Source organism: Phalacrocorax aristotelis, chromosome 4 (genome assembly GCF_949628215.1).
Source record: "Phalacrocorax aristotelis chromosome 4, bGulAri2.1, whole genome shotgun sequence".
NCBI classification, from domain to species: Eukaryota; Metazoa; Chordata; class Aves; order Suliformes; family Phalacrocoracidae; genus Phalacrocorax; species Phalacrocorax aristotelis.
The window spans coordinates 77,831,349-77,843,815 of NC_134279.1; the positions used below are offsets into that span (position 1 = coordinate 77,831,349).

Consider the following 12,467-nt stretch of genomic DNA (forward strand, 5'->3'; position numbering starts at 1 on the left):
TGGCAGATGTGTGCTTTTTGTCTAGTCTAGTTTTCTAGCTGGTGACATAATGAAACAAAGATCAGGTTAAAATAATCTGTACATAATGCAGCCCTGGAAGGGCTTGTGATTTTGGGGGAAGATACTGTCAGTGTTTGGGATGTTTTGAGTGAACTGAAGGAGTGACTTGGGGTGAGGAAAGGTGGAATATAATGGGTACATAAGAAACCTGAACAGCAGTGTTTAGCTCTTCAGAGAGAAACAACTCTTGATTCTGAGGTGTGATACACACCTACAAGCACATAGAAAACCTACTAAAAGGAATAGGACTACTTGCCCATTATACTATTGAATAGAGAACAAGGACAAGCTGGTTGTGGCAAGCTAGACATTAAAGTCAGCTTCCTAGTAGTAACTTTTTTCTAGGGTAGCTGTGGAATTTCCACTTAGGAGAATGTCAGCAGTGTGCATCTTAACCTGGGTGAATATATCTGTTACTCCTGATGTGTTGTTGCTGCTGCACAGGAGAAAGCAAAATGGCCTTGACTGCTTAGGCTCTGTTCTGGGCCTAGTTTTCTGAATCTCTAACAGCAAAGGCTTTGTTTTGGAGTTCCAGTGCAAAAACAAGTCTGAGTCTTTTATCACTAAAGTGTTTTAATGTAGCTATACTTCACATGCAGATTTTTTGTTTTCTTTAAACTAACACTTCGACTAATCTGTCAATCACCACAGGACAGGTAGCCTGGAAGCGTGCAGTTCGTGGAGTTCGAGAAATGTGCGATGTCTGTGACACCACAATCTTCAACCTTCATTGGGTCTGCTCGAAGTGTGGCTTTGGCGTGTGTGTGGATTGTTACAGGATGAAGAAAAAAAGCTTACATGAAGGTGAGAACGCATATTAGTACTTTAAACAAAGCAGGGATGGGGAAAGAAAACCTGTATTTTGAACTTGGTAGTCAATAACAACCTTAAGCCACAAGACAGTAAGCCTTCCCAACAAAAACAACATGTTGTAGACCTGTGGTTTGGTCTATCAATAGTACTAAAATGTGGAGCTTTCTGGAGGAGGATGAAAAATGCACTAATAAAACAACTGAATGGTTTTGTTTTACAGATGATGACTCGGATACTTTCTCCTGGTTTAAATGTGTGAAGGGGCAGGTACATGAACCAGAGAATCTAATGCCTACACAAATAATTCCTGGGAAAGGTATTTTGAATATTTGATTGTGATAAAAAAATGCTGTAGACTTGCTGTCTTTTGTATGTTGTTGATATTGTAGCAAGTGAGGGATTATTTTTAGTATAAAGTTAGTAAAAGCTTAGTATTTATTGTCCAAAGACTGGAATGGCCTGTGTACTTAGTACTATTTATCTTTGACCTTTACCAAGAGGTAGCATTGTTTAATGATGAACTGTGTCTGTGTACTATTGTTCACCTGCACAGCATCACAGTTTCTTAAAGTGTTATTGAGTGTTGGATGCTCTAATTACATGTGAGCTCACTAATGACTCTTGTCCTTCAGCTCTCTATGATGTTGGTGATATCGTTCACTCCATAAGAACAAAATGGGGAATAAAGGCAAATTGTCCTTGTGCAAATAAGCAGTTCAAGGCACTATCAAAGCCAACTCTAAAGGAGGATTCAAAACAGGTATTGCTACTGTCTCACGCTATGTCTGTGTAGTATGGGTTTGCCTCATCTACTACCTGTATTTGAAGCCAATGATAATTGACTTTGTAGGTATGCCAGTCCTGATCCCTGCTGATAACCCTGCCATGTAGGTTTTTGTTCAAAATTTGCGTTCAGTATTCATCTTTCTGGTTCAGTTCTTTCTTAGGTCTTGGGGAAGATCTCATCCCTTTTGACATGCTGACACCTCAGTAACTGACCTGTCCTTGAAAAATCCTCAGTGAGGATTTTTTAGAGCAAAAATAGGATTAGGTTGAGAGCGTCCTTAAGAGAAGAGTCTTAAGAACAGACACGGGGAAATGGTTGTGAAGTGTAGGCTATCCCTTGGGTCCTGGAGGTGTAACACCTCTGGCATCTAAAAGAAGTAGGATGGAAGAGCCCTGGAATTCATAGAAGAACTAAACATGAATAAAATTGTGAGGGCTAGAGCAGTATGGAGAAGCACTGATGTCTCTGGGAATCCTGGCAGAAAGTTTGCTGCTCGTTATAGTTAAAAAAAAAATTGCTTGTGGATATAGTATTTTTTTGCTTTTGAAAATAGAGCACAAATTAATGGCTTAATTTTGCAGTGTCATGCAAGAAACCAGCTGAACTAAGTAATTTTAACTTTATGTGTATTCATAACATATTTAAGATAAACTTATTTTGAGAATAAGTTTAAGAAGCAGGCTGAACTTGATTTTGGTGTTGGTAATCAATACAGGAGATGAAAAATACTGTGAAAGTGTTAAAAGTGAGGAAGATGGTTGTGTGATTCAAAAGTTAGCCTATGACTGACTGACCTAGCTTCAGTCTTCTGTTTCTCAATTTCCTTTGTGACCCTGGACAAACCGCTGCCTTGAAATTTATCTATACTTCTCTTTCTGTAAAATTAGGTACTGCAGTGGTTGTGTGAGGATAAGCTTATTAAAGTTTGAAGCATTTTATATTATGTAATGTTTGAAATCCTTCACAAGCATCAGCAGTCATTAGAAGATGAAATAAAGAACATAGCAATAGGCAGACACAGGTGCAGAATAATTTCTTGACTGGAAAGTATTTGAGCAGAGAGGAGAAATTTAGCCAGTCATGCAGGAATCCCAGGCCAAAGCAGTAGTTCTGGTTAGTCTGTTACCTTCAATCTCCAAACAAGTAGATAAATCGGGTGCACGGGAGACGTACAGGAGTCCTGTGCTTGGTTTGTGCTGGCCAGGCTGGTGCTGCACTCATATGCAGGTGTTTTTAGACCTGGCAGGTGAGTGGACTTTTGCTGCTGCCTTAGGATAAAATTTAGGAGCTCTTATGTATTTCAGTCTACCAAGCTAAACCTCCAGCTTAGCCTTGGTCTGAACATCAGCTATTGCTAAAATTGCAAGAGTGCTGCTATTAAAACTGCATTTGGTTCCCAAAGCAGCCCCATAAAATGCATGTGGGAGACTCAGCTTTCTGTGCTTGTCTTAGCAGGTATCGCTCTGTTGCCTGCTCTTAAACTCTGGAGATCCCGAATCCTGTTGGATCATCTCTGGCTGATACTGAGATGCAATGCTGACCTCTTGTGGCGATCAGATATTTTTTGAAGGGCCAAACCATTTTTTAGTGAAAGAATTAATTTGGACGTGTTACTGCTTGCTTCCCTTTTGAGTAGAGCATGTTTGTGTCTAATCAAGTTCTCACTTTTTTTTTTCAGAACTTGGTACCTGGAGAGAGGACCAGCCTTCAACATAACAGTTTAGTCCTGAGCCCGCAAGTCACTACACACGATCCGCCTCTAAAGTCAGCAATTGGAAGTAAGCAAACTGCTTCAGTAAATACTTCTCCTTCATTAAGCTGGTTATCGAATCTAACAAGTGGAAACGTGAATAAAGAGAACAAAGGTATGTGCAGAACCAGTGAAGAGTAAACTCTTTGTGGTTGTTTGTCAGAAGAATACAGATCAAACCAGCAGTATCTCGTGTTGAGAATTATATAATCTGCCTGCTGGGATGGGTGTTCAGTGCCTGTCCTGCAAAACTGGTCTGTGGCAATGCCTTAGAGTAAAACCTGGCAGGGTTAGCATGTTCTTATTTGAAAACTGGGTTAATGTCCCGTTGATGCAAATATTCTTAAAAGCTTAGTTTGAAAATGTATGTATTTTAAAATGTGTGATTTAAAAAACTTTGGAATATTGAAGAAAGTTAAGTGAAAGGAGTATTTCACCTGTATCTATTTAGAGTGTGTATATATATATATGTTCATATATACGTGCATGCATATAGGAGTATCTTTTTGTCTTAAAATCCCAAGCATATAAAGCGAAAGCATATACTTCTTATGGTTCAGAGAATTAATCTCTCATTCTGAGATGTGATCTTTTCTTTGTTTCAGAGAAACTCCTCATACCTATTTCAAAGAATGAAAATAAACCTCTTCAGACACTCCCTAGTCTAGCTAAGCCTGCTGCAGCCCTGCAGACATTCAACAGTGCAATATTGACACCTGTGAGCAACAATAACACAGGTTTCTTGCGGAATCTGTTGAACTCTTCTGGAGGAAAGGTATATGAAAAACTTCATTTTGCAAGTCTGAGTTGATGCTAGGCTTAGACTACTGTTCTAAACCTGTGAACAGCTACCACAGACATTTGTCACAGTAGGTAGAATTCTGTCTTTATTTGAGAAAAAGGGCTTAATGCAGTGTCTGTGTTGCACTGCTCCAGTTAATGCTTTCTAGAACAGTAACTCAGTGGTACTATCAGCAAGTCTCACTTGGTGAGGTATTGCGAACCAAGTGATAAAGCAGAGGTCTAGCAGGCACATGAATTGGCGTGTCCATTAGACTCAAAAAAGAACAGTCAAAGAACTTATGGATGGAGGGAAAAACATTCTGTGGTGGGTGACTGTCTTTCTCGTATCTCGTGTGCAGACTGTTCCTTCAGATGTTCCTGGGCTTTGTTTGCTCTTACAGATAGGACTTCAAAATGGTGGGGTAAAATATTGGCCTTGAGAATTCCTTGATGAAACCGCATTTCTGTTCTTTATGTCAAATTCTGGTTCCCTGCTGCATTTCATGGTTTTCTGCAGCGTTGCTGAGATGTAAATCAGAGCAGACCTTCTTATGCCAGAATGCTGTAGACAAAGTGTCAGAAATGGCATTGGCATTTAATGATGATGAGTTTCTAGACGGGAAAGTTCTGCAGATTTTTGTTTCTCTGAACAACTGTGGGCTCAAGTGAGAAATTTTAAAAGTGGCAAATATCTTTAAAGCCTGCAGGACAAAGCAACAGAAAAGTGCACCAACTTGTTTTTTGTCCTTTCTCCTTTTTATTTTTTAAATCAGACAGATAATGGACTCAAGAGTACACCCAAAATCCTTGATGACATTTTTGCTTCCCTGGTGCAAAACAGAACCATTACAGACTTGCCTAAGAAACCTCAAGGACTGACTATAAAGCCTACGATAATGGGCTTTGATACTCCTCACTACTGGCTATGCGATAACCGCTTGCTATGTCTTCAAGATCCCAACAATGAAAGTAACTGGAATGTCTTCAGGGAGTGCTGGAAGCAGGGACAGGTATTTGGGTTTTTCTGCTTTTTCTATTTTCAGTTCATGTCTATTTTAACTGTAGGGCAGGTACAAACTTCAATGATAAGTAATGCTAAACCTTCATAAAATGTACCACATGAACACTGTTAGGTCCTTGGATAAAAGGATGTGTATTTTACTACTTGAAATCGGTTTCCAAACACTGCTGAACTTATGTCTCTCTATAAAAAGCTGCCTTATAGCTTGAAATAAAGAATGATCAAATGCACGGCATAATTCTGGTACGGCAGGCTGAGCATTTATTTTGGAAAATACAGTATTTGTAGTGTGCCTGTGTTCAAATGTTTGGTACCTTTTATACATTACTCTGTTTGGAATTAGAATTTTTGCCATTTAGTAAGTCTTCTGAATATATTACTCTTTGTAGCCTGTAATGGTGTCAGGAGTGCATCACAAATTAAACGCAGACCTCTGGAGACCGGAGTCCTTTAGGAAGGAATTTGGCCAACAGGAAGTAGATCTGGTTAACTGCAGGACCAATGAAATCATCACTGGAGCTACTGTAGGGGATTTCTGGGATGGATTTGAAGATATTTCAAGTAAGTAGTGCGAGATTTTTTTGTTCCAGTAGGTAAAATATTCAGCAGCAGTAACTTTGTCCTAGCACGAATTTGTCATCCTTAAGCAACGTAAAGGACTTTCCAGGCTTTTTCTTTGTCTGGACAGCATGTCCGCCATGTGTTCTCTCCATGCATGTGTGCGGGTTGGTGGGCTGGATAGAAGCAGTCAGCCCTGTGGAGGGCTCTCCCTCAGGAGTACGTTTGGCTGCCTTTAGTCTTTTGGGGAAGCATTCTGAGGAAGTTTGGGATTTTCCTAGCAAGTAGGTTCACCTGTCAGCTTTTTTGCCTAGTTGAGTAAAACATAAAAGCCTGCGTAGTGTTGGTGCTCACAAGGTAATTGGTTCTGCTGGTTTAACTTGCAGGTGCTTTTTGTTCCTAAGGAACTAAAGTTATTTTGTATAAAAATGGGTTTAGGGGAGGCGAGCATGAGGCTTGGCGTTGTTTTCACTTCTAGGTGAAAACAGACTTTTTCCAGAAGAACTAACACTTGCCATGGCATTTGGAGTTCTACTTCACTCGCTCGGGGAATTTGGTACTTGGGACAGGGAGAGTGGGACCTGGAATGCTCACGTACACCTTTCTTTTCTGTTACTTGATCTTGGAAAAGATTTGGCTTTATCATCAGCTACTCTAGTGTCAAACAGAACAATTCCTGCAGTTTAGCTCAGGCAGGTGCTTGGGCAGGGGAGCTGGTAAAGGCTGCTTGTCTGGTGTGAAATCTGTTGTAACACGTTTGTCACGGCAGCTGTACCCAACTGTGGTGTCAGATGAACTTGTATGTCTTTGGTTCTACCAAATAGTTGCGGAACGAACATGATGTTTAAACTAAGATGAGGATTTCTTTTTCTTGATTCTTTGGATTTTGAGTTGTGCAACTATTAAAAACTAAGACTTGTTAATATTTAACAATAGGTCGCCTCAGAACAGAAGAAGGAGAGCCAATGGTGTTGAAGCTTAAAGACTGGCCTCCAGGAGAAGACTTCAGAGATATGATGCCTTCTCGGTATGAATTTACAAAGAAACTGTTCATAACTTGTGGGGTACACCCCCAAAATAATGGAACGTAGGAATGCTGTTAGGTTTTGACACCTGCTGCAGCTTTGAGAAGCAGTTGGTCACATGTGAACCATTTTCTTAAAGATGCCCAATATAGCCAGAAATGTTAAACAAGATTTATGATAAAGTTTTTTGTAGTTCATTGTATTTATTGCCAAGTAAAGGGAGTGCCTAAAATCGCTAGTGATTGGTTAAACTTTGGAAGCTTCCTAAAAGCCTGAATAATTTTAAAATCTAAAGTTCAGGTGAAGCTTATTCTTTTGCCAAACACTTTAAAGTATTCTGACTTACTCTGTTTGCTACTAGTTGAGATGATTACACAAGGAAACAGCATTACTCCAGAGCAGTTAAATTTATTTGCTATATTCCTGTGTCTTGTTTGTTTTGTTCCTTTTTGTGGTGTCCAGTAAACCCCCTGGGGGAGGGAGCGCAGTTTCTCGACTGAAGAAAGCTTTTCTTGCAGTCTACTTAATATGCTTTTTTATCAGTTCCTAACATTAAATTGTGCTGTACTACTTCAGGTTTGATGATTTGATGAAAAATATTCCATTGCCAGAATACACTAGGAGAGGCGGCAAGCTCAACCTCGCCTCTCGACTTCCCAACTACTTTGTGCGACCAGATTTGGGCCCTAAGATGTACAATGCATATGGTAAGGAATTTTTTACTCAAAAGGTCACATTGGCCACACGTTCAAATTAAATCTTGCTGTAAATTAAATCGGTTATGCTGCTGTAGACTCTTGATTAATCCCATTGATCTGAAAACCTAATATTGGCTCACTTATAGTTGTTAGTGATGTCCAGAGCATTATATGATTTTTATTAAATGTTTTTGTCCAGGTGGTTTCAAGCCAATAATATTTATTTTCAGTCTTCCAATCAACTCGCTCCACATGTCTATACACAGCCTCTCTTTCCTGTAGCTGGCCACCTGTATTTGTTGGTTTTGCTGCTTCTGGCTGTATCACTTCTGTTACTTCTCCTTTTTGGGCTGTATCATTTAGTTTTTAATCTCTTCTTGAGTACTTCTTTCCATGGGTAGTTCATCTGCTGTCACTCAAAAGGCATTTAATACTATATGTGATCACGGCCAGTAAAAAGATTGTGCTAGTAAATACTGTAGTAGCTGCCTTTTAGACTGAGAAGGAGGCTGTTTCTGAGAATGCTTTATTCTAAACTGCTGTAGAAACCCTCTTCTAGCAGGACTTAAGCATGGCTTTTGTATATCACACAGGCTAGGTATAGATATGATCGATGCGTGTGCCTGTGAACTGATCACTTGGGAAGACACAAAGAAGATGGGGCAAAGTCCTGGGTATAAAGTATATTGCTGTACTAGAGTAGTTTGCTGATAAAAGTAAAAGCTGTCTGGTCTTCTCAGATAATGCTGCTGAGAGTGGCATAAGGCTTTGTTTCGTCTTACTAATGTATCTGCTACTCCTTTTTCTTTTTAATCAGGTTTAATAACACCAGAAGATAGAAAATACGGCACAACAAACCTCCATTTAGATGTGTCTGATGCAGCTAATGTCATGGTTTATGTGGGTATCCCCAAAGGCCAGGCTGATCAAGAAGAAGGTAGAGTCTGTCTTGTGTTCAGGGGGGCCATTTCTGTGGTTGGAGGGAAGGTCCCTCAGTGTAACTGCTCGCGTTCACTCTCAACAGAAGTGCTTAAAACCATACAAGATGGTGATTCTGATGAATTGACAATTAAACGTTTTACTGAAAGTCGAGAAAAACCTGGAGCTCTGTGGCACATTTATGCTGCTAAAGATACAGAGAAGATCCGGGAATTCCTTAAAAAGGTAAGCCGTTAAATCTTAAACTCATCTTCTGTCTGTGTAGGCTTGCAAGTATGTATCCTTGGACTTTTCCCTCCTTTCTATCCCAGTTGTTCTGGAAACACATGTCTTTGAGTTGTATCCAAGACAAAACTTCCTGTGTGCCATGAATCTTGCAGGATCCGAGGAGGGTAACGAGCTGAAGTAATCCTGTATGTGGGTGCACTGCTGCTGCCCACTCTTGTTAGAGCACAAGCAGTGATGTTATGTAAGGGACAAACAGCTGGTTTCGATTTAAGCAAAACCAGTTTAATCTTAAATTAGATCCTTCTTTAAAGCATGTAGGTGAGAAGCTCTTGGGAAGTGAGAGCAACATGTGGTCCATAAAGTTCTTCCTTGTTGGCTCCCTTTTCTTACCTTTTTTCCATGCCTTTATGAGGTTCAGATTAAGGGAAGAGCATGAGGTGTTTTGGGTGATGTTTTCATGAGAGTTAAAGGTTTAGTAGAGATGTGATTCTACACCCAAAAGGGCTTGTTTCAGTATTTAATTCAACTATAAATGGTCCAGAGTTCTTGGTGGTTTTAATTCCAGAAGTTCTTTGGTGCTCTAAGAGTGAAAAGAGGACAAATGGGATCTGAACAACTGTTGGCCGTGTCAGCCTGATTCCTGTCTTGGGCGGAAGCTTAGAGAGGCTGCAGCAGATTTGTTTAGTATTAACAACAAGCAAATCTTATCCCTGATAAAACACAATACTGAATTTGATAAGCATTGGCATTTTGAGTTTTGACATCTGTCTGGCACCTCTTCTTGGTCCCTTGTAGCATTCTTGCCTGCAGGTGTGAGGCTTTCAGCAGCTTGTCCTGGAGTAGAACCAAGCTGTTTGTCCCCTCCCAAATGAGTTTTTGGGCTACGGTCCTGGGTGTAAATGACTGGCACAGCAAATTGGATTTATACTGGAACTTTTTGCAGAAATTTTCTCCCCACAACCCTCAAATTTCTCTTCTGAAGTGCTGCTTGTGCCTGCCAGCCTCGTATCTCCTGAAAATATAGTTAGCATCCTCTGCTTTGGTCAGTGAGCATGCTGACTAGCGCTGGCCTCAGGGCAGACACCTGCTGCTTTCCAGACTTGGGATTTTTCTCCCAGTTACAGGCTATAGTAGTGAGAGTATTGATCCCACTGTAAACACCCATGAGTCACTTAACCCTCTCTCTCTTCTTGCTGTAAATTGGGTTTACTTACACTTCCTATATCCACATTTACAATGCATCTGAGGCAAGAGGGACTGAGAAATGATGAGGCCTTGACAAAGGACTGAATAAGAATCCAACCCTTCAATTGTGTAACACTCTCCTGAGCATGTGGCGCGAGTCGCTCTGTCTGGCACGCGTGCGTACGGAATACCACACCTATGTCTTGGTTGCCCAGTGAGGCTGGGATATGGTAATACCTGTCATCTTGTGACTTTCCAGGTTGCAGAAGAACAAGGTCAAGAAAACCCTGTAGACCATGATCCCATTCACGATCAGAGTTGGTATCTGGACCGATCACTAAGAAGACGCCTTCATCAAGAGTACGGAGTTCAAGGCTGGGCTATTGTACAGTTTCTAGGAGATGTAGTCTTCATTCCAGCAGGAGCTCCACACCAGGCAAGGGCCAGGGCCGCTGTTACAGCCTGACTGCTTGGGCAGACTTCTGAGCATGTGGCTAATACTTGTTTGTTCTCTCTAGGTTCATAATTTGTACAGTTGTATTAAAGTTGCAGAAGACTTTGTATCCCCAGAGCATGTCAAACATTGCTTCTGGCTCACTCAGGAATTCAGATATCTGTCACATACGCATACGAACCACGAAGACAAATTGCAGGTAACTCAAGATGAACCCTGCCCCTCTTAACCCTTTCAAAAAAAAAAACAAAACCCCAAAAGACAACAGCCAGCCCTCACCAAGCCCATAAGGGGTGTGCCCACGCCCAGGTCAGCTTTAATGCATTGGATCTTGAAGAGGAATTTCCGTAGGGTTTCGATGTTTACAGTTCTCAGTAGTTTTGAGGAAGCCTTCTGAAGCTTCTCCTGAGATTCTTTGGAAATGTTTCTTCCATTTCCTTTGTTTTCTCTCTAGCTGAGCTTGCAATAGTGTCCCCAAGCTACAGGGTTTCTGTTTATATCCTGTTGAAAGATGAACCTTATTTTCACAAGGTAGTGATTCGGGTGAAGCTCATGCAGATGAGCGCCTTCAAACTGAAAGGAGAGCTGCATGGGGTGGGGGGGGGGAAGCTGTGCAAGCGACTTCCTTGTGTCAGGGCCTTCCAGCCTGACCCCAACCATGCCATTTAATTGTAAAACAAAATGCCTTTTCTTTCCCTCCCAGGTGAAGAATGTCATATACCACGCTGTTAAAGATGCGGTCGGGATACTGAGAGCTAACGAATCCAGCCTTAGCAGACCGTGAAGTAGAAAGCCTTAACCACACACTATGGATCAGAAGCGTTGGCAGCTGTTTTAACTCCTCAGTCAGGACCTCTGTGGACTTTGGGATTATATGAATGTTACCTCATCTTCCTTTCAGCAGTACCAGAGGATCATGGTACTATGTTCTGTGTATTCTTCCAATGTTTACAAACCTGATATGTATATGTAGTAATATGTATGGACTGTGGCGTGCAACCGCTCAGTTGCAACAGAACTTTATATGGAGTTGCTCTCCAAACTGTACAAAATACCTCCTAGAGAACTGTCGGAAACTATTCCAAATTACTCATTTGAAAAATATTATTCAAGACATTGTAAAGCTCCAATTTTTAAAGTTTATTTTGGGGTGGGAGGAAGTATGGAGTCACCCAATTTAATAACCAATTTACATAAAAACAAGAATGCAGTTCTGGAATTTCACATTAACATAGAACTAGCATTTAAAAGTAGCTTTAAGCTATTGTATAGTAACATAGAGATGGGAGTTAACCATCTTTAGGTAAATGTATTTAAATTTCTAAATGTTAAAAGAAACTTTTAATCGAATGTCTTCTGTTTGAAACTGCTCTTTAATTTGAACTGATGTTTAATTCTCTGGTTTTTAACACTGAATGGTCTACATAAAATTCTTCTATTTCAGATATTGTTCCTTGCCTGGCTTCTTCAATTTACTCTTTAAAATGTAATTAATTTGATGGCAGTGCTTTGAAACGCAGAAGTAAATACTGTTCATACTGCTGTTCACAGTATCTGAAGGCTTAGTGTATTGGATGTTGTGACAGATGTTTATAGCTGGTATTTTTGGTTAACTGAAGTGTGGTGTAGCTTGACTGCTGCTCCTCAGGCAGGGCCAGTTCCATGGTCTGTGTCAAATGAGTTTTGCAGCTTCAGTCTTAAATAGCACACCTGTCTCCAGAACTAGAGAGAGACTGAAAACACAAAACAGGCACAGGGGTCAAGACTGGAAAAGTTCACCTCATCTACCAAGATCAGCTGTGACAAGGCAAACCTCTCTGCTCTTCAGTGCCCTTCCCAGCCCAGCAGCACAGAGGAGAGCTGTTGGGAAGGCCCAGGCAGGAAGGGAACCTCCTACTCAGCCAAAAGTCACTTTTCTGAACTTTGTCACAGACTGACCAGCTCTGTGCAAATTCCCCTCCCTGTAGTGCTTCACCTGCTGCTAATGATCAGCACTAACTGTTTTGAGTCTGTCTCAGGAGATGGTATTTTTTTTTTGGTAAAAACTTCCTCTTACCCATCAGTGTCTGCAGTGGAGTTGAGCCTGCAGGGAATTGCAGGGAGGAGGAGCCTCTTAAGTTAATGTGGGGTAGTAAAAGGTTTGTCTGCTGTGAAAAGGTGCATCTG

The 12,467-nt window shown here is 40.9% G+C and overlaps 1 protein-coding gene across 5 annotated transcripts in view; it reads left to right on the plus strand.

Annotated features, from left to right (window-relative positions):
• KDM3A (lysine demethylase 3A) overlaps positions 1 to 11,744 on the plus strand; it is a 32,222-nt gene extending 20,478 nt beyond the window's left edge. For 4 of the 5 annotated variants that reach the window (XM_075092153.1, XM_075092152.1, XM_075092150.1 and 1 more), the window contains 14 exons: positions 712 to 864; positions 1,094 to 1,189; positions 1,506 to 1,633; positions 3,339 to 3,525; positions 4,016 to 4,185; positions 4,967 to 5,203; positions 5,604 to 5,775; positions 6,709 to 6,799; positions 7,374 to 7,504; positions 8,313 to 8,432; positions 8,520 to 8,659; positions 10,107 to 10,283; positions 10,366 to 10,500; positions 11,005 to 11,744. In XM_075092153.1, the coding sequence (XP_074948254.1) occupies positions 712 to 864; positions 1,094 to 1,189; positions 1,506 to 1,633; positions 3,339 to 3,525; positions 4,016 to 4,185; positions 4,967 to 5,203; positions 5,604 to 5,775; positions 6,709 to 6,799; positions 7,374 to 7,504; positions 8,313 to 8,432; positions 8,520 to 8,659; positions 10,107 to 10,283; positions 10,366 to 10,500; positions 11,005 to 11,085 (2,018 nt within the window). In that variant the 3' untranslated portion in view covers positions 11,086 to 11,744. The remainder of the gene's footprint in view (positions 1 to 711; positions 865 to 1,093; positions 1,190 to 1,505; positions 1,634 to 3,338; positions 3,526 to 4,015; positions 4,186 to 4,966; positions 5,204 to 5,603; positions 5,776 to 6,708; positions 6,800 to 7,373; positions 7,505 to 8,312; positions 8,433 to 8,519; positions 8,660 to 10,106; positions 10,284 to 10,365; positions 10,501 to 11,004) is intronic. The other variant, XM_075092154.1, reaches the window with a different exon arrangement.
• The last annotated feature ends 723 nt before the right edge of the window (positions 11,745 to 12,467 follow it).